Source organism: Oncorhynchus keta, chromosome 26, assembly GCF_023373465.1.
Source record: "Oncorhynchus keta strain PuntledgeMale-10-30-2019 chromosome 26, Oket_V2, whole genome shotgun sequence".
Lineage (NCBI taxonomy): Eukaryota > Metazoa > Chordata > Actinopteri > Salmoniformes > Salmonidae > Oncorhynchus > Oncorhynchus keta.
In genome coordinates this window covers 13,829,527-13,856,694 of record NC_068446.1, presented here as the reverse complement: position 1 = coordinate 13,856,694, position 27,168 = coordinate 13,829,527, and the positions used below count along the sequence as shown (strand labels likewise).

At 41.9% G+C, this 27,168-nt stretch overlaps 1 protein-coding gene across 8 annotated transcripts in view; it reads left to right on the top strand.

Annotated features, from left to right (window-relative positions):
- LOC118371478 (receptor-type tyrosine-protein phosphatase F) overlaps positions 1-27,168 on the top strand; it is a 430,463-nt gene that overhangs the window by 184,087 nt on the left and 219,208 nt on the right. For all 8 annotated transcript variants that reach the window (XM_052480269.1, XM_052480266.1, XM_052480268.1 and 5 more), the window contains exons 3-4: positions 16,136-16,281; positions 21,384-21,525. In XM_052480269.1, coding sequence (XP_052336229.1) covers positions 16,136-16,281; positions 21,384-21,525 — 288 coding nt within the window. The remainder of the gene's footprint in view (positions 1-16,135; positions 16,282-21,383; positions 21,526-27,168) is intronic.

The following is a 27,168-nucleotide window of genomic DNA, read 5'->3' as shown; positions in this document are numbered from 1 at the left end:
GGTGGTTAAAAATAACTACCTGAAAGCCACGCCCCAACTGATCCAACTGGCTGGGTAAAATAACCCAACATTGTGATCTTTCTAATAATTACCCAAATTGGGTTGTTTTTAACCCAGCATTTTTTAGAGTGTAGGGTAGCATTTCGATGCAGGCAATGTCAACTTAGCACTGTGTAAATGCAGTGTAATGGCTGTTCGGGTGTATTCAGTACTCACTCTGTTCTGGAAAGCTCTCTGTGGGTGTTGTGTTATTTTTGATGCAGAGGTATTTTCTGGTGATGCGCTGCAGGGAAGCAGGCAGCCCTCATCCTTTCTCTACCCCCCCTCCTCTCTCTCTCTCTCTCTCTCTCACTCTCTCTCTCTCTCTATCTCTTGTTCCAAGGCTGTAGGGACAGAGAGCTAATGGCTCCAGATGTAAGGAAAGCCTCCCAGCTGCACTCAAACTCCCAGCTGTCCTTCTCTTTCTCTCCCTTCTGCTTCCACTCCACCACTGCTCTGTCTAATCAAAGGTAGTGCTTTATAGGGAGCCATTTGGGACACACCCTGTGTGTGCTGACTGTGGTGTGAAGAGATCTGTCTGCTATCACACCCAATCCCTAAGGTACCTCTACAAGGTGTGTGTGTGTGTGTGTGTGTGTGTGTGTGTGTGTGTGTGTGTGTGTGTGTGTGTGTGTGTGTGTGTGTGTGTGTGTGTGTGTGTGTGTGTGTGTGTGTGTGTGTGTGTGTGTGTGTGTGTGTGTGTGTGTGTGTGTGTGTGTGTGTGTGTGTGTGTGACTCCAACACAGTGAGTACAGTAGCTACACCTCTTTCCCACTGCATAATGATACTACACTAGACCGGGCAGAGCTACCATCGTCCTAGATAATGTCCTAAGATGCGTCCTCTCCGCAGGGAGCACAAAACACAATGTTTCCTTGCCTCATTTGGTTTTATTGCTGGGCTCTTGCTATAACAGCTTCTCTAGATGCACTGCATGCCAATGGAACAGTCTGTCTGCCTCCTGGCTCCTGTAGAAGATACAGTAAGCTATTTAGCAGATGGTTCTATCCAAAGTGACTTACAGTATAGTCAGTGCATTCAGTACATTGTTAGAAGCATAAAGCTTACTAAACATGAATCATTTTTAGTACATGTGACTGTGATCCCTGCGGAAATTGAACCCATAACATTTGTGCTACAGGCTTACCAACTGAGCAATACAGGACTGTGAACGCATGCAGCTTGGGCTACTGTACTGTCTGTTTATACTACACCCCCATGAGTTCAGGTTCAAAGGTCATTGACTGTGTGTACTCTGGAACAAGAATTGTACAACTCTGCCCAGGCCAACCCTGAGGGGTCCTCAGACAGCAGTGTGTGTTTTAGGCTGGCAGTCATATTGGGGAGCTTTTATGTTGATCCATTCCGTTTGGTCCTTGTGGATATGCTAGAGATCCGACTGATCTTTACAAAATCCAGATTATCTCTCGACTTTTCCTTCTGTCTGATTATATATTCTAAAGAAGGGATTATTATGTTGGATGCCACTGTACTTTGGAATAGTTGGTGTGTAGCTAGCAGTTAAAATGTGGAGAGGGAGTTGTAATTGTACTCTATTCCTAATACGTGGAATTGACACCAAATCCTCCAAATCTGGCTGCCATTTTAACAAACATATGCCTTGCACCAAGCTCTGCCACTAATGCAATCAGTTAGACAGCTTAACTCTGACTTGTGATAAAGGCTACACGACTGACTGAATCCAGACAGATACTCTCCAGAAATACAGGATCGATAAATGGCGTTTTACTGAGAAGGTGAATCGTGTTTAAGCTCAAATTGAATCTATTTATGATTAAATGGTGATCATACGATTAAGTATTTATTACTTTGGAGACAGCGGCCCCTGAGCACTCAATATGCATGGCGAGCTCGCAAACCCCTTACACGGATCTGAACACATAATGTGTTATGAAACATTGTAGGCACGGTCAATTGTTTTACCTTCAATATGTACACAGTATTTTTCTCCCCTTTAACTGGAAGTGGCACGTCCTTGAAGAATGTACATAGGAGGCAAAACGTTCCTATCCCATCTCTCTCTCTCTCTCTCTCTCTCTCTCTCTCTCTCTCTCTCTCTCTCTCTCTCTCTCTCTCTCTCTCTCTCTCTCTCTCTCAATTTCAATTTCAATTTCAATAAAATTTGCTTTATTGGCATGATATAACAATGTGCATATTGCCAAAGCTTACTTTGGATATTTATCATATGAAAATAATAAGAATCAAAATGCCACAGGGACAACAGTAACAACAATAACCAAGGGTCAAAATAACCATACATTGAACAATAACAGTAAGCATACTGTAGGGGACATGTGCAGGTTGATTGGTCTGTCAGACACTGTCCCTCATCTTATGGCAGGCAGCAATGTAGTGCGCTGCCAACCCACAGCTCTCTGCGTCCTCCCCCAACAGGACGGGTAGCCTACTCTCATCAGAGACGTCTTTGAAACCTTGAATAAGGGTTTCAAATTTGGGGGAATGAGACTCTCTAATTGTTTTATATTTTTGACATTTCTTCAGGAAATGCAGCTCTGTCTCATGTTCTGCTGTTGTGCGGTGGTTGCACAGCCTTTCCTCTTCAGGGAGCCAGGTTTTCCTGTGTCTACCCTTCTCAAAGGTTAGGCTGTGCTCACTGAGCCTGTACTCTGTCAAGGTTTTTCTAGAGTTTTTATCAGTAACTATGGTCAAATAGTTTGCCATGGTGAACTGTCCATTTAGGGCCAGATAGCATTGCATTTTGCTTTGTGCTTGTGTTTCCCAATAAGCAATGTAGGTTTGTTTGGATTGTGTTGTAATTTGTTTTATTCTGATTCATTGGATGTTCTGGTACTGAGGCTTCAGTGTCTCTGGAAAGTAATTATTTTAGTATTTTGGGATTTAGTGCCAGGGCCCAGGTCTGGCAGTACGGCTCTAGCAGGTCCAGGCTCCAGGCTCTGCTGTAGGCCATGTGCTGTGGGTGACAGCAGGTATAGGTAATCTGCGAAGAGTAAGGATTTAACCTCTGAATTGGGGAGACTAACACCAGGTCCTGAGGATGTTTCTAGAATAGTGGCCAATTCGTTGATGTAAATATTGAAGAGTGCAGAGCTCAGAATGCAACCCTGGCGAAGGCCCCGCCCCTTCTTAAAGAATTCTGTTATTTTCTTGAAAATGTTCATGCTAAAATGCTAAAATGTTAATGTTAATATCATATGTTTTACCACCTACACCACTTTCAATAACGTTGTAAAACAGTCCTGTATGCCAAATAGAATCAAATGCTTTTTGGAAGTCGAGTGTATATGTTGGTATTATTTTGGTGGACATGTTTATCTATCAGGGTGTGTAGGGTGTAAATATGATCAGTCGTGCAATGTTTTGGTATAAATAGAATTTTGCTTTTACTCAAGACATTGTGCTTATTAAGGAAGTTTAGAACTCTTACATTTATAATACTACAGAAAACCTTCCCCAGGTTACTGTTCACACAAATGCCTCTGTAATTGTTAGGGTCAAATTAGTCTCCGTTCTTAAAAATTGGGGTTATGAGTCCTTGATTCCAGATGTCAGGGAAATAACCTACACCCAGGATCAAATTAAACAGTTTTAATATAGCCAATTGAGTTTGAGCATCTCATTTAGGATGCCATCAGGTAGGTCCACATGCTTTTTTTTGAGGGCCTGAAGTTTTTTATAGAGCTCCTGGTCAGTAATTGAGGAGTCCAATTGATTTTGATTGTCCTTTATAGCTTTTTCTAATCCATTCAACTTCTCATGAATTTGGCACTGCCCTGCTTTTGTGTCAATTTGGAAGGTGTTGTAGTGTTTTAAAATGGGTTGTCCATATGTCACCATTTTGCATCGCTAATTTCTCTCGTTTCAATTTTTTGTGTGTTTATGGACTCCTCAATTTGTGTCAGCTGCTTGCTGTTGCACTGTGCTTTTTTGGTTCTCAGTGTACTTTTATAGAGTATTTACATTGACATTTAAGTCATTTAGCAGACGCTCTTATCCAGAGCGACTTACAAATTGGTGCATTCACCTTATGACATCAGTATTAAAGTCTCACAGTAATGAAGGCGTAATTCATCATTATGTGTGCCTCCATGCTTTTGGTTGTAGAGTGTTCTAAGTTTTTTCCTTGTAATTTTACAATCTGCATCAAACCAGTTGTCATCTGTGGTCTTTAAAAATAAAAAAATAAAAATAAAATTCAGTTGTGCTTCTTTTGCCTGAATATATCGTTGATGTTTTTACTGCTAGATTGATGCCTTCTTTACTGTGAGTGAATGTGCTATCCAGAAAGTTATCTAAGTGTTTGGATATTTTGGTTACAGGTTGCTTTTTGGTATTCTCCTGTGCTGTTCTGTATGAATTTCTGATGTTGTACAGCTTACTGTGTGGTTGTTTCCATGTCTGTTCTTTTGAGGAACAACGTAGTTTGACTCTTTCTCTCTCTCTCTCTTTCTATGTCCTCTTTCTCCTCTCTCTTGCTCTCAGCTTTCTCTCTCTCTCTCTATCTCTCCATTCTCTCTCAAATCTCTCCCAATCTCCTCTCTGTCACTCTCTCTCTCTCTCTCTTTCTCTCTCCCTCACCAGTCTCTCGCTCTCAAATCTTTCTCACCTAACTCTCTCTCTCTTTCAGCTCTCTGTATCTCCTCTCTCTCTCACCATCTACTCTCTCTCTCACACACACCACTTTCCCTCTCTCTCTTTCTCTCTCTCTAATCTCTCTCTAGAATTGTTAATCACCCCCAACCTGCATTCAGAATGACTGCAGGGTAGGGAAGATTGAATACTGAGACTACCTGAATCATCAAAACAGGAACAACCATCTCAGTAACTAACAGGTCCAATAAATCCAACTACTAACAGATTTTATTAGTTTAGAAAATGGTATGTTGTTTATCTTTATTGTAGCATAAAATTAATCAACCAGTCAATGTAAAAAAACAACAGATATAACTGTAAAACAAACAATTCTGTAAATTATCCCTGCAATTAAACAGTTATTGGTAGTACCCTATCCCTACACGCAGAACCTCTTTGGAACCCTTTTTTTGTAAGAGTGTATCTCTTCTCTCACCTCTCTCTCTCCCTCTTTCTAAAAAAGAAGACATTCAGCATAGTCACAGGGTCACGTGTGAATGTGGTGGAGAGAGAATTCACAGCTGTCGGTCATATAAGCGTGGGGCTGAAGGAGAGGGAAAGCAGAGCACGTTTTTACAAGCAAAGCACGTTTTACATTTAGAATGTCACGACCCAGGGGTCAGGATGTTGTGACCATACGAAATAAATAGCTAAATAATGGTGTGAACTCAACCTCTGTCCCCCCACCGCATCCCTCAGACTGAGAACCTACGTCACCACCGCTGTGACTCTCTCTTCTCTCCCTCTCTCTCTCTCTCTCTCTCTCTTGCTTTCTCACACCCTTTCTCTCTCTCACTCTTCATGTCTTTCTCTGCTCTCTTTTCCTCTTACATTGTATTTTAAAGGGCAACCTTGTCCTCCTGAATACTGCCCACTCCCATCCCTGGTCACATCACCTTCCTTCTCTTTCTATATTACCTAATAGGACCACTCCTAGACAGACATTTTGAAGTTGTTGTTGTGACACTGTGCCAGTCGAAAAATATTGATTCAACCCTGCAGATGTTTTTATTTGAGGACAGATATAAGAGTGGAGGTAGCTGGCAGACCGACAGACAGTGGTATATCTATCCTGTCCTTTAGTCTGCAACTCTCCCCCAGAGACTGGGCTGTGTTCTTGTTTCTTTTAGTATTGCTTCATGGAGGCGGAAGTGTAAAACTCGGTTCCCCAGTGGAATTACACACTATTGCCCATGGTGGTGGACAAGCAAATGAGCAAATCAAATCTAATTTTATTGGTCACATACACATGGTTAGCAGATATTAATGAGAGTGTAGCGAAATGCTTGTGCTTCTAGTTCCGACCATGCAGTAATATATACAGTGGGGCAAAAAAGTATTTAGTCAGCCACCAATTGTGCAAGTTCTCCCACTTAAAAAGATGAGAGAGGCCTGTAATTTTCATCATAGGTACACTTCAACTATGACAGACAAAATGTGAAAAAAAATCCAGAAAATCACATTGTAGGATTTTTTATGAATTTATTTGCAAATTATGGTGGAAAATAAGTATTTGGTCAATAACAAAAGTTTATCTCAATACTTTGTTATGTACCCTTTGTTGGCAATGACAGAGGTCAAACGTTTTCTGTAAGTCTTCACAAGGTTTTCACACACTGTTGCTGGTATTTTGGCCCATTCCGCCCTGCAGATCTCTTCTACAGCAGTGAAGTTTTGGGGCTGTTGCTGGGCAACACGGACTTTCAACTCCCTCCAAAGATTTTCTATGGGGTTGAGATCTGGAGACTGGCTAGGCCACTCCAGGACCTTGAAATGCTTCTTACGAAGCCACTCCTTCGTTGCCCGGGCGGTGTGTTTGGGATCATTGTCATGCTGAAAGACCCAGCCACGTTTCATCTTCAATGCCCTTGCTGATGGAAGGAGGTTTTCATTCAAAATCTCACGATACATGGCCCCATTCATTCGTTCCTTTACACGGATCAGTCGTCCTCGTCCCTTTGCAGAAAAACAGCCCCAAAGCATGATGTTTCCACCCCCATGCTTCACAGTAGGTATGGTGTTCTTTGGATGCAACTCAGCATTCTTTGTTCTCCAAACACGACGAGTTGAGTTTGGAGTTCTATTTTGTTTCATCTGACCATATGACATTCTCCCAAACTTCTTCTGGATCATCCAAATGCTCTCTAGCAAACTTCAGACGGGCCTGGACATGTACTGGCTTAAGCAGGGGGACACGGCTGGCACTGCAGGATTTGAGTCCCTGGCGGCGTAGTGTGTTACTGATGGTAGGCTTTGTTACTTTGGTCCCAGCTCTCTGCAGGTCATTCACTAGGTCCCCCCGTGTGGTTCTGGGATTTTTGCTCACCGTTCTTGTGATCATTTTGACCGCACGGAGTGAGATCTTGGTGGAGCCCCAGATCGAGGGAGATTATCAGTGGTCTTGTATGTCTTCCATTTCCTAATAATTGCTCCCAAAGTTGATTTCTTCAAACCAAGCTGCTTACCTATTGCAGATTCAGTCTTCCCAGCCTGGTGCAGGTCTACAATTTTGTTTCTGGTGTCCTTTGACAGCTCTTTGGTCTTGGCCATAGTGAAGTTTGGAGTTTGACTGTTTGAGGTTGTGGACAGGTGTCTTTTATACTGATAACAAGTTCAAACAGGTGCCATTAATACAGGTAACGAGTGGAATACAGAGGAGCCTCTTAAAGAGGAAGTTACAGGTCTGTGAGAGCCAGACATCTTGCTTGTCTGTAGGTGACCAAATACTTATTTTCCACCATAATTTGCAAATAAATTAATTCAAAATCCTACAATGTGATTTTCTGGATTTTTTTTCTAATTTTGTCTGTCATAGTTGAAGTGTACCTATGCTGGAAATCACAGGCCTCTCTCATATTTTTAAGTGGGAGAACAAGGTACAGTGGGGAGAACAAGTATTTGATACACTGCCAATTTTGCAGGTTTTCCTACTTACAAAGCATGTAGAGGTCTGTAATTTTTATCATAGGTACACTTCAACTGCGAGAGATGGAATCTAAAACAAAAATCTAGAAAATCACATTGTATGATTTTTATGTAATTCATTTGCATTTTATTGCATTACATAAGTATTTGATCACCTACCAATCCGTCTGGATTACTGCAACTCGCTGTTGGCTGGGCTCCCTGCCTGTGCCATTAAACCCCTACAACTCATCCAGAACGCCGCAGCCCGTCTGGTGTTCAACCTTCCCAAGTTCTCTCACGTCACCCCGCTCCTCCGCTCTCTCCACTGGCTTCCAGTTGAAGCTCGCATCCGCTACAAGACCATGGTGCTTGCTTACGGAGCTGTGAGGGGAACGGCACCTCAGTACCTCCAGGCTCTGATCAGGCCCTACACCCAAACAAGGGCACTGCGTTCATCCACCTCTGGCCTGCTCGCCTCCCTACCACTGAGGAAGTACAGTTCCCGCTCAGCCCAGTCAAAACTGTTCGCTGCTCTGGCTCCCCAATGGTGGAACAAACTCCCTCACGACGCCAGGACAGCGGAGTCAATCACCACCTTCCGGAGACACCTGAAACCCCACCTCTTTAAGGAATACCTAGGATAGGATAAAGTAATCCTTCTCACCCCCCTTAAAAGATTTAGATGCACTATTGTATCTAACTGGATCTGTTCCACTGGATGTCATAAGGTGAATGCACCAATTTGTAAGTCGCTCTGGATAAGAGCGTCTGCTGAATGACTTAAATGTAAATGTAAATGTACCAACCAGTAAGAATTCCGGCTCTCACAGACCTGTTAGTTTTTCTTTAAGAAGCCCTCCTGTTCTCCACTCATTACCTGTATTAACTGCACCGGTTTGAACTCGTTACCTGTATAAAAGACACCTGTCCACACACTCAATCAAACAGACTTCAACCTCTCCACAATGGCCAAGATCAGAGAGCTGTGTAAGGACATCAGAGATAAAATTGTAGATCTGCACAAGGCTGGGATGGGCTACAGGACAATAGGCAAGCAGCTTGGTTAGAAGGCAACAACTGTTGGAGCAATTATTAGAAAAAGGAAGAAGTTCAAGATGATGGTCAAACACCCTCGGTCTGGGGCTCCATGCAAGATCTCACCTCGTGGGGCATCAATGATCATGAGGAAGGTGAGGGATCAGCCCAGAACTACACGGCAGGACCTGGTCAATGACCTGAAGAGAGCTGGGACCACAGTCTCAAAGAAAACCATTAGTAACACACTACGCTGTCATGGATTAAAATCCTGCAGCACACGCAAGGTCCCCCTGCTCAAGCCAGCGCATGTCCAGGCACGTCTGAAGTTTGCCAATGAGCATCTGGATGATCCAGAGGAGGAATGGGAGAAGGTCATGTGGTCTGATGAGACAAAAATATAACTTTTTGGTCTAAACTCCACATTCCGTGTGGAGGAAGAAGAAGGATGAGTACAACCCCAAGAACACCATCCCAACCGTGAAGCATGTAGGTGGAAACATCATTCTTTGGGGATGCTTTTCTGCAAAGGGGACAGGACGACTGCACCGTATTGAGGGGAGGATGGATGGGGCCATATATCGCGAGATCTTGGCTAACAACCTCCTTCCCTCAGTAAGAGCATTGAACATGGGTCGTGGCTGGGGCTTCCAGCATGACAACGACCCGAAACACACAGCCAGGGCAACTAAGGAGTGGCTCCATAAGAAGCATCTCAATGTCCTGGAGTGGCCTAGCCTAAACCTGAACCCAATAGAACGTCTTTGGAGGGAGCTGAAAGTCCGTATTGCCCCAGCAACAGTCCCGAAACCTGAAGGATCTGGAGAAGGTCTGTATGGAGGAGTGGGCCAAAATCCCTGCTGCAGTGTGTGAAAACCTGGTCAAGAACTACAGGAAATGTATGATCTCTGTAATTGCAAACGAAAGGTTTTTGTACCAAATATTAAGTTCTGCTTTTCTGATGTATCAAATAATTATGTCATGCAATAAAATGCAAATTAATTACTTAAAAATCATACAATGTGATTTTCTGGATTTTTGTTTTAGATTTCGTCTCACAGTTGAAGTGTACCTATGATACAAATTACAGACCTCTACATGCTTTGTAAGTAGGAAAACCTGCAAAATCGGCAGTGTATCAAATACTTGCTCTCCCCACTGTATATATATACTTATGGATGAGCGATGGCCGAACAGCATAGGCAAGATGCAGTACATGATAAAGAGTACAGTATATACATATACATATGAGATGAGTATGTAAACATTATATAAAGTGGCATTGTTTAAAGTGACTAGTGATACATTTATTACATCCCATTTTTAATTACCACCATAGAGCATGCTTATGTCATGGTATTACTGTAGTTCTCTCAGTGTTGGAGGTTTATCAAAAGAGATTGTCGCTTTCTCAATTAGATTAAGATGAAACAGTTCACAGTCGAACAGAAGGCATATATCTCTCATTATATGAGCCTCGAGAAGGCAAGAGAGAGTGGCTGCATTATCAGCATGGCTGTGTCTAAGGAGGGTGTAATTCTTTCTTCCACTGTATTGTCTGTGTGTGTGTTGTGCAATAGCATATCCCTCCTTATGGATACCACTCACTGTGCTGTATACACGCAGCACCCTATTAGAGACGACGGTTAGATATAGAGTGTTGTCTATGATGATGATGGCGGGGATTTGAATTATATTTAACTTTATGGGATTTTTCATAGCTCTAGCATGGTGGGTTTAGGGCTTAGTATAGTTCCAATGGACAGTATGACATACAGTATATGTGTGCCTCTTGGTTAAACAATGTGAGTTAAACTAGTATTGATTGCCATTGTTATCAATGGAGCCAATTTACCTACAATAAATAGTTTACAAACTTGCCGTGTCTGAATACCCATACTTGCGTCCTAAATAATAGGCTGTTTGAGTGTGCAAAAAAATAATGGTTAATAGTATGCACCATTTCAAAAATATAGTATACCTTAAATTCCTGGATGTCATAATATTTTTGGCTTTGACAACGGCTGTTCAATTAGATATGGGGATGCGCTATCGAAAGAAAGAAAAATACGGAAAAGAACACAATTGCGCATGACGCATTGTCAGTATGCAAAAAATGAGTATTCGAAATTTTGAAAATCGAGTATGGTTTAAATGCCTGGATGTTATACTAATTTCAGCTCTTCATCTAGTAGAATTCGATGCACACTTTCCCACAATGCTTTGGAATAGGTGGGCTGTGAGTGATAGGGCCTAGCTCTCTTCAAGCAGCCAAACAACAAAGCCAGGCTATATAATTGGGAAGATGCCGAATAGCGAAGCTCCTATGTGCAACCGATGTGAAATAGCTTGCAAGTTAGCGGGATGCGTGCTAATAGCATTTCAATCGGTGATGTCAATCGCTCGGAGACCTTGAAGTAGTTGTTCCCCTTGCTCTGCAAGGGCCGCGGCTTTTGTAGAGTGATAGGTAACGATGCTTCGGGTCCCTGGTTCAAGCCCAGGAAGGGGCGAGAAACAATACTGTTTACATATAGTGGTGTACAAATGTAGGCTAAGTTGGTTTTGTTCTCCCTAAAATGATCCCAAGTATTGCATCGTAGGCTACATCTTTGAAAAAATAAGTCTTTTTCTATCCAAAGTGGATTTCTGTTTTCTCATAGCAGTGTTTCTAGTTCTCTTAGCCTTCGTCAGAGCTTTTAAACAAAGTACTAAACCATCTTTTATTTCTGAATGTATCGGCACTGGGGATTCGGGATGTGGCTGCGTTACTGATGTCATGTTAATCAGGCCTTTTGATTTGAACAAATAGATTGTTTTAGTTTTGCAGTCTAGTTATTTCATTTATGGATCAAGCAGCAGTCATTTTGATGTCATTATGGTCCAGCGGTTCTGAATTTGCAATGCACCCGTCTATCCACGTTTTTCTGTGCAATAGCCTTTTGATTTGAACATTTGAAAAGTTTGAGTGTATGTCCTAGGCTATTTGATTGAATGTATATATGTTACAGCTCTTTGGTTTCACTAATAAATACAGTGGCTTCGGAAAGTATTCAGACCCCTTGACTTTTCCATTGATCATCCTTGAGATGTTTCTACAACTTGATTGGAGGCCAACTGTGGTAAATTCAATTGATTGGACATGAAAAACATTGACATTCCTAAGTGACCCCAAACTTTTTAACTGTAGTGTAAATATGATGTATATGTCCAAAAATGTATGTAGCATCTACAGACTGCCCCTTTAAGTCTTTCAAAACTGTATGAGTTTGAGTTTGTGTCCATTAGGCCTATGGATTTTTTTATCATTATGATTTAGATTGAGCAATAAAATATCCACTTTTATTCGCTAGGCTTGGATCTGCACTATGCATCTGTTGCAAGAGTGCATTTTTCACTGGCTGTCCACTGATTTCAAAAACAATGATTGATAGGCAGCTTAAACTTTTTGAATTGAACCATTATTGGGTTCAAATACACATGTGGATTTGTAAACAGCCATCCACAACAACCTCAATCCGTAAGGCGCAAATAGCTAAATGAGAGAGCAGCAGTGTGATTCACATCAATGCACTAAGTAGATATCAATAATAAGTGATATCTGTATCGCCGCCGTAGGCTACACCACTGCTGTCATCCTTACCTCCAAGCGTTTATTTGTGTTGGATAATCTTTGGATGCAGACAGCAGTCGCACCATTGGAAGACATAACTGTAGCCTACAAAAGCCTATTCCTGCTCTTTTCCCGTGATCCATCAAACACATTTGGTGTGTCATCATAGTGGTCTCTGACTTGGAACAAACTTAAACTTGCACCTTTTTTCAATGCTGATTTGAATGTCCTTGAGTAAACAGAGAAGTATCAAATATTTTGTTGCTCGCAAACATCCTTTCTGAATGTAAAAGTAATTACTCAAAGTTACTGTAAATTGTAAGTATCTGTAATCTGATTACAATATTTAAGCTGGTAATATAGCGGATTACATTTACCGTTTTTTTGTAATCCGTTACTCCCCAACGTGCTCCATTCCTATTCTATTCAGAGTTTAGAAAAATGTATTGAATTCTCGGCCCGGTCCAACCTACTCAGCCTGTCAGGAGCCGCTACTGTTGTGGTTGTGGTACACTGCATCCTTTTTACTAAACGGTAGGTGCTAAATAGTATCGGACGATGAGTACATAATATGTAGTTTAAGTATGTAGTATGCTATTATGGGTGTTAGATATTGCCACTGTCTTCAGCTGTATCCACTTAAAGTGAGAAGAGGTGTTATGTGCTTTGAATGACTCAATTCACAATATTATTTTGCGCACGCTCGTGTGTGTGTGTGTGTGTGTGTGTGTGTGTGTGTGTGTGTATGTATGTGTCTCTCACATAATACCTTGTGGGATGTGTTGTATGAAGAGCAGCCACAGACCACAAACCACAGGAGAGGAACAATAATGGCAGGGACAGGAGCCTGCTATGGTATCATCTCAGGATGTGTCCCAAATGGCAGCCTACTACCTTTGCGCTACACATAGGAGATATGGTGCCCTATGGACACTGGTCAAAGGTTTTGCACTATGTAGGGAAAGGGGTGCCACAGAGCGGAACATGGTCGCAGGACAGCACAGAGCGGTGAGGAGAGCTCAACGCTCGCTTAGGGTCTCTGTTAGAGTTACAGTGGTGACATAAGCGCTCAGTTTAGGAGAAACGCTGACGCCAGGAGGATCTTTTGGGGCAGGATAAAAGGGAGGGATGGCGGGAGGGGAAAAAAGAGAGAAAGAAGGGTGGTAATTACACTACAGTCGGCTATGTCTCACTACTCCCTACATCTAGCGCCCACTCATCACATTTTATTTACCCTCTGTGCCCCTACCTCATCCTACAAATACTGTGGCTGTGTCATAAGTGTAACCCTATTCCCTTAATAAATAAGATATTTTGATGAGACCCCAATGGGCCCTCATCAAAAGTAGTGGGCCCTGATCAAAAGTAGTGCACTAAGACACTTTCTGTAACTGCACCCTAACACAGAGACGGACATACAGTACACAGCCCTTCTGCTCTCTGAAAACAGGCCAAGGGCAGGCATAGCTCTGCATAATGCATCTACTGCTAGGAGCACACACACACACACACACACACACACACACACACACACACACACACACACACACACACACACACACACACACACACACACACACACACACACACACACACACACACACACACACACACACAAGCTAGAGAACAATAGGCAGAATACTACACTCTCAAAAAAACAATTTTGGAACAAAATAAGGTTCTTGAGTGTGATGCCATTTGGGAACCATTTTAGGAATCTCTAAAGAACCATGCATGGGATGGTTCTTTGAATAACCATACAAAAATCCCAAATCAGAAATGTTTTAAGACAATACGAGACATAATTCAAAAGGCCTTCTTTTGAGGGTCTAGATTTACCCTAATATAGTGGTCTGAAACTCATAGTTTACAAGCCCCATCTGGCCTGCAAATCACATTAGGAACACCTTTCTAGTATTGAATTGCATCCTCTTTTGTCCTCAGATCAGCCTCAATTTGTCGGAGCATGGAATCTACAAGGTGTCGAGTATGAAAAACCCAGCAGCGTTGCAGTTCTTGACACACTCCAACTAGTGTGCTTGCACCTACTGCCATACCCCGTTCAAAGGCCCTTAAATCTTTTGTCTTGCCCATTCACCCTCTGAATGGAACATACACAATCCATGTCGTAAATTGTCTCAAGGCTAATTGTCTCTGTATCCTCCCGTTCACCTACACTGATTGAAGTAGATTTAACTGGTGACATTAATAAGGGATCATTGCATTCACCTGGTCAGTCTATGTCATGGGAAGAGCAGAGTGTAGCTGGCAAGCAAATCAAACAATATTTGGATGTAGCCATTTAGTCTATCCCCTGAAAGTTAGCTTGTTAGCTAGCCAATTTGACGAGGTCCATAAATCAATGTAGCGTAGCTATCATGTCTGTCAGCTGCAATTGTGATTATTATACACTCTTGTAAGCTATGTAAGCTAACTTCACTAGGTAGGCCTACCAAAAAAGTACATTTGGTCTACTTGCTACTATGTTTAGCCAACTGTACAACAATTCTATAAGTAGTTTGCGAAGTAAACATTATCAGTACATCGGCAAATGTGCCCTTCTGCTGCTTGACAGGCAGAGCCCACAAAGGATGGTAAATTAACTTTAACCAATCATACTTTTCAGGTATAGTTCACTTTTATTTTATATTGCTCAAATATCCAATTATCTATCTGAAATTACACGATCAATTGATGTTTACTGATCATGAAAGCATGCAGTTACGTGCTGTATAACTCAGATGATAGCGCTAAATAGGTGATATTTTTTCCATGGAATAATCAGAAATGTGTAGTTCTGATTACGCTCTTTAAGATGTTTAAGATGATATTACAATCAAAGTGCGCAGTTGTCAATGGTTTTAGCAGAGCTGGGGGTATCCTTGCCCCCCAGCAGGCAGATTGAACGCTCAACCTCCGCTTGGAATGACTCCAAGGGTTGGGAACAGCACCATATGAGACTACCTTAAACATCTAAACTTGAACAACCATTTCAGTAACGGGCGCAAAACGTCCATTACTTTATATCTGAATAGCATAAGAGTAATCAATCAAATGGATGTATATGCAAAAACATAGATATTGAAACAACAATATTAAAAATCAACCTGCAATAGATCATGCTGGGAAATATGATAATGACAGGCATGGTTCTGGTTATTAACACCAACACTGAGATTATTTTACACCAATAGGGTTCCTTTAATGCTTTACAGTGTTAATTTAACTCTTGACACTAGAATTTGTTGCCATAACACTGCACAGCTGATTCAAATAACCAACTCCATTATCAAGCATTGATTAGTTGAATCAGCTCTGTAGGGCTAAGGCAAAAAAAACTAAACGTGAAACCAGAGGTGGGCCAAGAACAGCGTTTGGGAAATCCTGTCCTAAATGACAATCTATTCCATATTTAGTGCAATACTTTTGACTAGGGCACACAGGGCTGGTTTGTTCAGGCATGAAGAGGGAGAGTAGTATCTGCTAGTTTTGTATGGCTATTAATGAGAGTGAGACTTACAGGCACTGGAATTATGGCAACAACACAATACAAGACAGGAAGGACAATACAGCACTGGACTGTTTTTTACTCACAGACTTTTTTGACTTGATTTGGCTGCAGGCAGTTTGGTATCCGATTTTGAAAACGCATTGTTACTGCCTGAACATCAACTGGTAGGGAAATCTGAATGCCCTGTAACCTGCCCAGAGCTGTATTGTCCTGTGTTGTTGTTGTCTTTCTCTTGCTTTTGGTCTGATCTTCATGGTCCTACTGTATGTGAAGACCCACTGTACGTATTCCTAACTTCTACCCGGTTCAGTCAGCAGATTATTGGCCTCCTCTCGGAGGTTTCATCCTCAAAGGGAGTTTTTTGATTGATTGACATTGGATGTCCTCTTTCTCTCTCCCAGGCATGCCCAGTTTCATCAAGTCTCCAGATGACCAGACAGGTATTTCGGGAGGCGTGGCATCCTTCGTATGCCAGGCGGTGGGCGATCCCAAGCCACGCATCACTTGGATGAAGAAGGGCAAGAAAGTCAGCTCTCAGCGCTTTGAGGTACACTGTCTACTACTGTATTTTATTTATTTAATTTGACATATATGATGTACAACAGATTTTTCACCAGAGTTTAGCTACATAGCTAATCCTCACACATAAATGAGAATGGATCAGCTTGCCCGTACAGAGAAGGTTGAGAAAAACTGCAGGAACACCAAGCAGACATAGTATACCTTTCCTAATTACATTACCAGATTCATTTTTATTCTATGGGCATACCCACATCCTTATTTCAAAGCAGCATTCAACCACAAGTCTGTCTGTTTCAGTTGTCCGTTGAATGACCACCTCCCTCTCTCGCTCTGTCTGCCTTTTATTCCACCAAAGAAGCACCTGAAGCAATACAGAGACAAGATGCGGAGACCCTGCTCAGACAAGATAGGTACAGGTACACAGACAGGCAGGCAGACTGGCAGAGAGACAGACAGACCAGCAGGCATGTACACAGATCGAGCTCAACCAGTGCTCGAGTACCTGCCCTTTTGCCTTCTTATGAGAAAGGAGGGCAAAAAGGGGACTAGTTGGAATACTTTATTTTATTTATTGTGTCTTAAAGAATATATATAAAAAAAGAACAAATTAGACCTCAAACGAGCTAATTTAATTTCTCTTGAGTCTTATATCGGCAGCGTAGCCTAGTGGTTAGAGCGTTGGACTAGTAACCGGAAGGTTGCGAGTTCAAACCCCCGAGCTAACAAGGTACAAATCTGTCGTTCTGCCCCTGAACAGGCAGTTAACCCACTGTTCCCAGGCCGTCATTGAAAATAAGAATCTGTTCTTAACTGACTTACCTTTTAAATAAAGGTAAAAAAAAAAATATATATATATATCCCCCTCAAGCACGCACTCAACTGACATGTAGTGCTCTGTGCTGTCTACGGTTTTGAACACTGGTAAACTACTTTTAAGTTGGACCTGTGATGTGTGTCTCTCGCTGTTATGGACAGAGAAGGGGGCAAGTGTTTGCTAGTAAGAGGCAGATGTCCGCAGCAACAAATTCAAATCAAGCCAAAATAGAAAATTGTTTTTGACAGCATAGCTAACATCATTTGCTATGATCAGCTGATAGCCACACATTTCCTGATTTCACTCATCTCGTCTCTAGTTAGAAGCCTACTAGGAGTCACAGGCACTAGCTTGCTTACAGTAAGAGATGAGTGTGCTGTTGCAGAAAATAAATAGGCCAATGCAACAAAATACAAATCTAAATGTTCTGACACAGAGACAGTTTACACTACCGTTCAAAAGTTTGGGGTCATTTAGAAATGTTCTTGTTTTTGAAAGAAAAACATGTTTTTTGTCCATTAAAATAACATCACATTGACCAGAAATACAGTGTAGACATTGGTGGTGTTGTAAATGACCATTGTAGCTAGAAAAGGCAGATTTATATGGAATATCTACATAGGTGTACAGAGGCCCATTATCAGCAACCATCACTCTTCTGTACGTTGTGTTAGCTAATCTAAGTTTAGCATTTTAAAAGGCTAATTGATCATTAGAAAACCCTTTTGAATTTTTTTTAGCACAGCTGAAAACTGTTGTCTTGATTAAAGAAGCAAACAACCTGGCCTTCAGACTACTCAAGTATCTGGAGCATCAGCATTTGTGGGTACGATTAAAGGCTCAAAATGGCCAGAAACAAATACTTTCTTCTGAAACTTGTTCAGAGAAATTAAGGCTATTCCATATGAGAAATTGCCAAGAAACTGAAGCTCTCGTACAAAGCTGTGTACTACTCCCTTCACAGAACAGCGCAAACTGGCCCTAACCAGAAAAGAAAGAGGAGTGGGAGACCCCGGTGCACAACTGAGCAGGAAGACAAGTACATTAGAGTGTCTAGTTTATGAAACAGACGCCTCACAAGCCCTCAACTGGCAGCTTCATTAAATAGTACCTGCAAAACACCAGCCTAAACGTCAACAGTGAAGAGACGACTCCAGGATGCTGACCATTTTGTTACCATTTAATCTGTGGATTTGCCCTTTAAACAGCTGCATATTATCAAGATACCAAAGTGTCACCAACAACAATGTAGGCCAATAGTAAATAGCGTTCATTTGTTGTTCCCCATGACAACAAAATCATAAACAACAGAGATGGGCTGTTTAAGTCCTTAGTTTTGGAGTTATGCTCAGGTATAACAATTTGTTTAAATATATGCTTCCATATTTCCAACTCCTATTTTTGAAGATCAAGGGGGGTAAACATTTTTTGGAATGACTGGAATTCTGACATCATTTAATCATATTATTATATGGGTAGAAAGTGATGGGTTAGAAGAAGCCTACATAACCAACCCATAAAGTGAAATTTAACATCCATATATGGCCAGCTATGTAAACTTCAACATTGATTTCTTCTGTAATAGATGTCATTCAATTGGTAACATATATTTGTGTCTTCTTCTAATGTCCCTTAAGGGGAAAGTAATTTTAAAGTAAATTCATTTAATCAGATTACGTTATTGAGTTTGGGTAATCCCAAAATTATGTTACTGATTACAATTTTGGAGAGGTAACTGTAACGGATGACATTTAAAAAGGAATCTACAGAACCATGATCATACATTACAGTTGAGGAACAATGGGAAAGTAATTCTGCTTTGAAAGTTGATAAACTTGTAACCTCACGTTTGAGAAAATGTCCTTTGAATATTTTAGTACACCTACTGGAGAGCTCTTCATTGTCTTCACCCAATTCAGCATCGTTCACACCCTCTTAAGCTTTAGCCCCACTCATCTCTTTTAGGGTTGATCCGAGTGTTCTGTCCTATCGATAACAGTCAAGCACCCAAACTAAGTGGCTAACGTTGGCTAGCTTGCTATCTACCTCCAGACACAAATGTGACAACAGCTTACACTGATCATTTTACTCGCCATAGCAGAGCTGGTTAGGCTGTTTTTATGTTATCCAGAGCATTGGTGACTGCAACTGTGCTGCTGGCAACAATTGACCCTTTTTTGTCAACGTTTACTGACACTGCTCATATTCAATGTGTGTCGAGCGTTTGTAAATTTGTCTGTTATTCTGCATTCTGGCACACTCAGACAAGAGTGCTCTGAAATCAGAGTAGATAGCTAGAGCGAATATACAAGCTATGTCTATCCACAGCTGTTGCAGTGAAATCATGAACATTCTATTGAAATGGATACTTGCATAGTGGAATATGTTGTTAAGACATGTAGCTAGCTAGCTAAACAAACAATTAACCATTATCCCAGCTCATGACCTTACTACCGTACATGAATCTGCAGGCAGCTAACCAACCAGGTTGCTATAAAAATGTAGCTAGTTAGACTATCTTAACCCTATACATGGATGGATGCTCCTCTCTGTCACGGATGCCATGGTTGCCCTTAGTTTGAAGATGTAATCCAGAGACAGGTGTTTTCTCCATCTCCTTAATTATCATGCTCAAATTCCACTGATTTCAAAACTCGGTCCTCCAGAAAGTGGAGAGCAACACTTATGCAATTCTAATACGCAATATATATATATATATATATATATAAATATATATATTTTAAAAGCTGCGTTAAACAGGATTTCCTACATATACTGACCAGCTCAAATATACAGATCCGCGCTACACGGCAGACCAATACGAACTCATCTTTCGGCATGTCCAGTCCACTCATTATCTCAACCAATCATGGCTAGCGGGAAGGTTGCTGGCTGTTTCTGTGGCTAAACCATCTAGGCTCGTAATTTAACAGCTGTATTCATATTTATAGATGGCATACAAGTTTGTTATTAAGGCACATGAAAGTAGTGACACGCGACATATGCTAATTTTCCTGAAACAAGATGCCAGTCGAGGACGTGTGATGCATCTGTTTCTCAAACTAGACACTCTAATGTACTTGTCCTCTTGTTCAGTTGTGCACCTTGGCCTCCCACTCCTCTTTCTAGCCTGTAATCAAACCCACAAATGCTGATGCTCCAGATTCTCAACTAGTCGAAAGATGGCCAGTTTTATTGCTTCTTTTATTAGCACCACAGTTTTCAGCTGTGCTAACATAATTGCAAAAGGGTTTTCTAATTATCAATTTAAAAAAATCTGCCTTTTCCAGCTACAATAGTCATTTACAACATTAACAATGTCTCCACTGTATTTTGATCTATTTTATTTTATTTTAATGATTAAAAAAAATGGTTTTTCCTTCAGAAACAAGTACTTTTCTAAGTGACCCCAAACTTTTGAGTGGTAGTGTATATTAATTATGAATTGGGAGATATGAATATGGGAACAAAGGGAATAGCCCCTTCAGTGATAACCCAGCCTATCTGGCACTCTAGGCAGGCTCAAGTGAACGCTCAAAGTGATTGAAAAATGTCATACTATTTGAACCTAGGTGTGCTCGACTGACACAGATCCAGTCATTGGAGTAAAGAAAAGTTCTGGAATGTTCTCTTCCTCTCATGTGGATGTTTGGGTCAGAGAGTTTCCACTGCAGTGGAAGGAAGATTAGGAGACCCACTCCCTTGACCTGTGACCTCTAATTCTTTACCACCCTAAAGGCTGGCTTCCTGAAAGGCCTTCCTGAAATACCTGCTGTCCACTCAGGGTCATCATTTCATACAACATATTTCTCTCTAATCGGGTGATTGTATCAGATCATACTTACCTACTCCTCTTAGCTTACCTGCCTGTGGAGCATATAGGGCAGCAACAAAGTCATGCAATGTCAGAGGGTCCTTTTCAATTGAGATCAGAATAGAGTAGTCTCTATTTGAGATGGCTTAGTAGAGTTTGAGTTTGGTCAGGTATGCCAGGTATGCTTGTGAAGACTGGATAGAATTGGAGCATAGTCTGTACTCTTGTTATAAACCCAGTTCCTCAGTCCCGCCTACGGAGTAAGTAGAAGTTAGCCCTATATTAGTCCCCCTGCCAGTGATCCAAAAAGGAGTGTTCCCTTGGCTCAGTGGGCTCTACAGTGCTCTGGTGGTCCTGTACGTATTGATGAAATAGCGATCAAAGGGATGCCCGTGCTAAGATGACCGTTTAAATCAGTTTAGATTTGAATCTTAGTCACAGGACGACCATAGGTCTGATTGTAATGCCTTTTATCTCCTCTCCCCATCCGTGTCTTTAGGTGATAGAGTTTGACGACGGCTCAGGGTCTGTCCTGCGTATCCAGCCCCTGAGGACCCACAGGGACGAGGCCATCTATGAGTGTACTGCCATCAACAGCGTGGGAGAGATCAACACCAGCGCCAAACTCACCGTCCTGGAAGGTACGATACACCTCTCTCACTCCTTTTCTCTTTCTCTCTCTCGATCATTATTTTTATAAAGCTTCTCTCTCTCGTTCTCACTTATATGCGCAGGCACAAACACACTCCCTCTTTCCCTCTCTCTCTCTGTGTCTGTCTCACTCATCTCTCTTATTCTCCTCATCTATTCCTGCCACAATGAGTTTCTCTGTCTTGATCAGCGAGGCTCAATATGTCCACACAGATTCCAACGATGTCGTTTTATGTCCTGCTACTTTTGGTAGCCTGCTTGGTTGATGAAATAGAAACAATACATCAGTTTGTGATTCGCCCGTAGCTGTTAGATGTACTGATTAGAGATGTGTCTTGACATCTCTATTTTATTACACTTTCCAACCATGAATCTACAATCTGACTGCGGGAATTGTTTTTGTTCTGAAGCTTATAGCTACTGTAGAGGGGTCTGTGTGAAATTCGTTTTTTCCTCTCCTGACAGTGGAAACAACAATTATTTTATCCACACTCAAATTGATATTGAAATATTTGCAAACATTTCGCCGGCTGGCAGGGATTTTCCAAATCACCTAGGAACACATTATCTGGACTAGGAGACGATAATGTAGATACCGTCAGGCTGGCTGGCTTCCTTCCTGGCTTGCTCAGCAAACATAGCCGGAAAACCCCCAAGACTTCTGGAAAACCCCCAAATGGCACCCTATTTCCTGTGTAGTGCTCTGCTTTTGGCTAGTACCCATAGGACTCTTGGAATAGGATGTCATTTGGGACACATTCTCAGAACTACCAAAGGTTTTGTTAGGCGTGTGGCTGGGTGCTGAGGTTATTGGTGTTAACCGGGATCGGTATAAGCTGATCTAGGATCAGATTAATGGCAGAATTACCATCAGTCGGATGTAAATGTATGCAGATAGATAGAGGAGCCAGATAGGGGGGCTTTGTAGCATGTACTAGACTGGTGTCTGATCATTCTTAATCTGTGTCTCAATTGGCACCCTATCCCCTTATATAGTGCACTACTTTTGACTAGGGCTCAGGACTCTGATCAAACGTAGTGCACTACATAGGGTAGGGCACCATTTGGGACATATACATTGGGCAGCCATAGGGCTCTGGACAAAAGTAAGTCACTATGTACGGAATAGGGTGTCATTTGGAAAGCAACCCTAGTCTGTCTGTGTTGAACAATAGTGCTGCTATGATTGGCAGACATGGTGTCTGAGTGCAGTGTGAAGACATCCATCCTCCTGGTGTATCGAGTGTGATGTGTTCGGGAGAAGGACATGGCTGATGGTTGACTGTAGGCTGACTCATGGATAAAAGGATTGTGCTTGGGTCACATTGCTCCCACTCACACGTTACTGTACATCAGCATGTGAAGGATTGGGATCAGGAGGATGACGGAAAGAAAGCAGTGATGTTTTAGACAGAACTCCTGTTTGTTCCCTGAGGTTGAGCCAAGACAGGGAGTGGAGATGATGGAGGAGAGAAGGAGAGTGGTGAGAGTAATGGATGGTGAGAGGAGGAGAGGACAGGAGGAGAGAAGATTGGTGAGCGTAATGGATGAGTGGAGGAGATGAGACAGATGGCATGGCCTATTGGGGGCGTGGCTTTCAGATAGATATTTTTGGCCACCCATGAGTTCTTATTCATTCTTATTCATCATGTTAAGTTTGTACACTGCAAATCTCAATATTTGTGTACATTAGATTTGTCTTTACAGATATTATTAAAATATTATAACAAATGTATAACTCTCCCAATACTGGGACATGCATAGGGTAAATGTCAATTTACTCTTGGGTAAAGGTCATTTTATTTGGGTTTTTTCATGAAGTTTTAAATGTTCAACAAGTTCAAATTAAATCCATCATTAAGTTAAAATTTAAAATAGTAAACAATTCAAACAATAAGTACTCAATTCAAATCAGGGAAACCAAATGGTAGTACTCTCCTGTGGCCTGTTCACTCCGTGTGAACGTCTGATCTGGTCCCTCCTTCGTGCCTCTTCTGGTGGTCTGGTGCTAGAGCTGGTGCTGAAAACTGGTATCTGAATTGGTGCTGGATCGGCAGAAGGGATGAAAGACAACCTGAGGAGCAAGCAGACCCACAAGGGAGCTCCAGACCCAAAGGACAGTGATGGCACTCCCATGTGGTCCACTCGCTCCAGGTTAATATCTGTTGGTCCCTCCTCTGCACCTCATCTGTTGGTGTGACTGGGTCTGGTGCTGGAACTGGGACTGGTGTTGGATCTGTAGAGTGATGGAAGGACAACCTGAGGAGTGAAGAGGAGAGGGAGAGGGAGAGGGAGAGAGAGAGAGAGAGAGAGAGAGAGGGAGAGAGAGAGAGAGAGAGAGAGAGAGAGAGAGAGAGAGAGAGAGAGAGAGAGAGAGAGAGAGAGAGAGAGAGAGAGAGAGAGAGAGAGACTGTGGGTAATGAGAGCGAGGCATTCGTCATGAAGTGCACACTGGGAGAAAGGCTGAAGCCTGAAGGAGAGACAGAAACCGAGAGATAGTCAACGCTAAGATATGGCGAGAGGGTTAAACATAGAGGAGAAAGAGTTTCCTCATTTGTGGAGTATTTATGGCATTCCTCAGTCCTCATCCGCATTCCCCAGCACACCACTATTGCTAATGTTCTGAAATTGATCATTATTGTTAATTGATGTTGATGCCCAAGGGATATTGTATGATGATGATGATGCCCTAGGGATATTATATATTGCATATTGATGGTGATGCCTGAGGGATATTGGATATCGTATATTGATGGTGATGCCGAAGAGATATTGTGTATTGCATATTGATGGTGATGCCTAAGTAATAACATTCCAGTCCATAGCACGAAAAAATGCTGCACTATACTGTCGCTGTCTGTGTTATGTGGTTGGTGTTGCTGCTACTGATTCTGGTGTTGCGTTCTTTGTCACTGTCTCATCTTGTCCCATGTTGGTGTTAATTTGTATTCTGGCACTCCAGGCTGACTCAAGCAAACTCGCAAAGTATTTGAGAGATTCAAATATCCAGTCTTCCTGAGCAGGTGTGGGTTGTTGCTGTGTTCAGTGGTGTGAACAACAGATTATTACCAGACTAACACAGCCTTGGCCTCTCTAACCCATGTCAGATTAAGCCAAAGAGTGGGGGAAGGATATTATTGTGGCAGCCCAGCATGTGTCACCGCTGGCCTCACACTATCATGGAGATGAGACCGGGGCCCCACACAGTCTAATTCCCATGGTCAGGCCTGGCTTTATCACTCTGTGCAGGAACATCAGAGTACAGAGTGACTTGAATAAGGAAGTCACTGACTGCTGATGGCTAGCTGTGATCATAGCTATGCTGGTCTGAGTCCCAAATCAAGTTTTCAAGTATAAAATGGCACCCTATTCACTATATAGTGTACCTCTTTTGACCAAGGCACACTGTGCTCATAGAGCTCATAAGCCCAAAAGGGTTCTGGTCAAATGTAAAGCGCTATATAGGGAAAGGGGTGCCATTTGGGATGCTGCCCTGGTTTCTGCTGTTAACTGGTGTTCCTCGACCATCAACAAACCCCGCTAACTGGATATAGTCCACACATCAGGGACAGCAGGGCTATGTTGTGCCAAGAGGCTCCCTTTACTCTGGTTAGTAAAGAGTGAATCTGGAAGGTCCCAATCACAGTAATACTGTTTGTCTGCTGGTTGAAGTAAGCTGCAGTGGAGATACAGTGGTACCTCCATTTTGGGAAGTAGTGATGCTGCTGGGAACTATATCGTACTGTATTTTTCATCATTGACTGTATGAAAAAGTTAACGCGAGAAAGTGTTCTACTGTATGTTGTAACTCCAGCATCCTCCCAATAATTTTCCATATAGTTCTACAAGCAAGCTGACCTTGATTCTGTTTTAAACCATGTACTGTATGGTTATACTGTTATAACTAACACTCTGATGCTACAATATCACACACAAAGGTTAGTTTATTTCAAGATCAGGATCACACTTGATCTTGGACTCACAATTCCAGCATGTAATTGTCTGGGCCAGACTGGGGTGTCATGGACAGCCCAGACCAGGCCTGAATGGTTCCCATTAAATGGTTCCTGGTTCCTCCAGTGAAAACTGGTCCGGAGGAGGAATTAACCAATTTATGAAGGGCCTGATTACACAGAGTTAGAACTCTAACTCCTCTTCTCTATCTCCACTCATACTGCTGCTAGAGAGACTGGCTAGGGTGCCCATACGGAAAAGTAGTATATGGCCTTATATATCAAAGAACATGGCCTACTGTATATTTTGAAACATATGATCATATATTTAAAACCCATACTGTATATAAATGTGGCATATAATTAAAAATGTATGATCATATATTTCAATAACATACAGTACCAGTCAAAAGTTTGGACACACCTACTAATTCAAGGGTTTTTCTTTGTTTTGTAATTTTCTACATTGTAGAATAATAGTGAAGACATCAAAACTATGAAATAACACATATGGAATCATGTAAAAACCAAAAAAGTGTTAAACAAATCAAAATATATTATATTCAAAGTAGCCACCCTTTGCCTTGATGACAGCTTCGCACACTCTTGGCATTCTCTCAACCAGCTTCACCTGAAATGCTTTTCCAACAGTCTTGAAGGAGTTCCCACATATGCTGAGCACTTGTAGGCTGCTTTTCCCTCACTCTGTGTTCCAACTCATCCCAAACCATCTCAATTGAGTTGAGGTTTGGGTGATTGTGGAGGCCAGGTCATCTGATGCAGCACTCCATCACTCTTATGCATGGTCAAATAGCCCTTACACAGCCTGGAGGTGTGTTGATGTCTTGTCCTGTTGAAAAACAGATGATAATCCCACTTAGATTAAACCAGATGGGATGGCGTATCGCTGCAGAATTCTGTGGTAGCCATGCTGATTAAGTGTGCCTTGAATTCTAAATAAATCACTAACAGTGGTACCAGCAAAGTACCCCCACACCATCTCACCTCCTCCTCCATGCTTCACGGTGGGAACCACACATGCAGAGATCATCCATTTACCTACTCTGCGTCTCACAAAGACACAGCGGTTAGAACCGAACATTTGGACTCATCAGACCAAAGGACAGATTTCCACCTGTTTAATGTCCACCTGTTTAATGTTTCTTGTCCCAAGCAAGTCTCTTCTTTTTATTGGTGTCCTTTAGTAGTGGTTTCTTTGCAGCAATTCGACCATGAAGGCCTAATTCAAGCAGTCTCCTCTGAACAGTTGATGTTGAGATGTGTCTGTTAATTGAACTTTGAAGAATTCTTTTGGGCTGCAATTTCTGAGGCTGGGGACTCTAATGAACTTATCCTCTGCAGCAAAGATAACGCTGGGTCTTCCTCTCCTGTAGCGGTCCTCATGAGAGCCAGTTCCATCATAGCGCTGGATGGGTTTTGCAGCTGCACTTGAAGAAACTTTCAAACTTCTTGATATTTTCCAGATTGATTGACCTTCATGTCTTAAAGTAATGATGGACTGTCATTTCTCTCTGCTTAGTTGAAATGTTCTTGCCATAATATGGACTATCTTCTGTCCATTCACCTCTACCTTGTCACAACACAGCTGATTGGCTCAAGATTCCAGAAATGAACCTTTGACAAACTTTTAAAATGCATTCCATTTTAAAAGCAACCTTA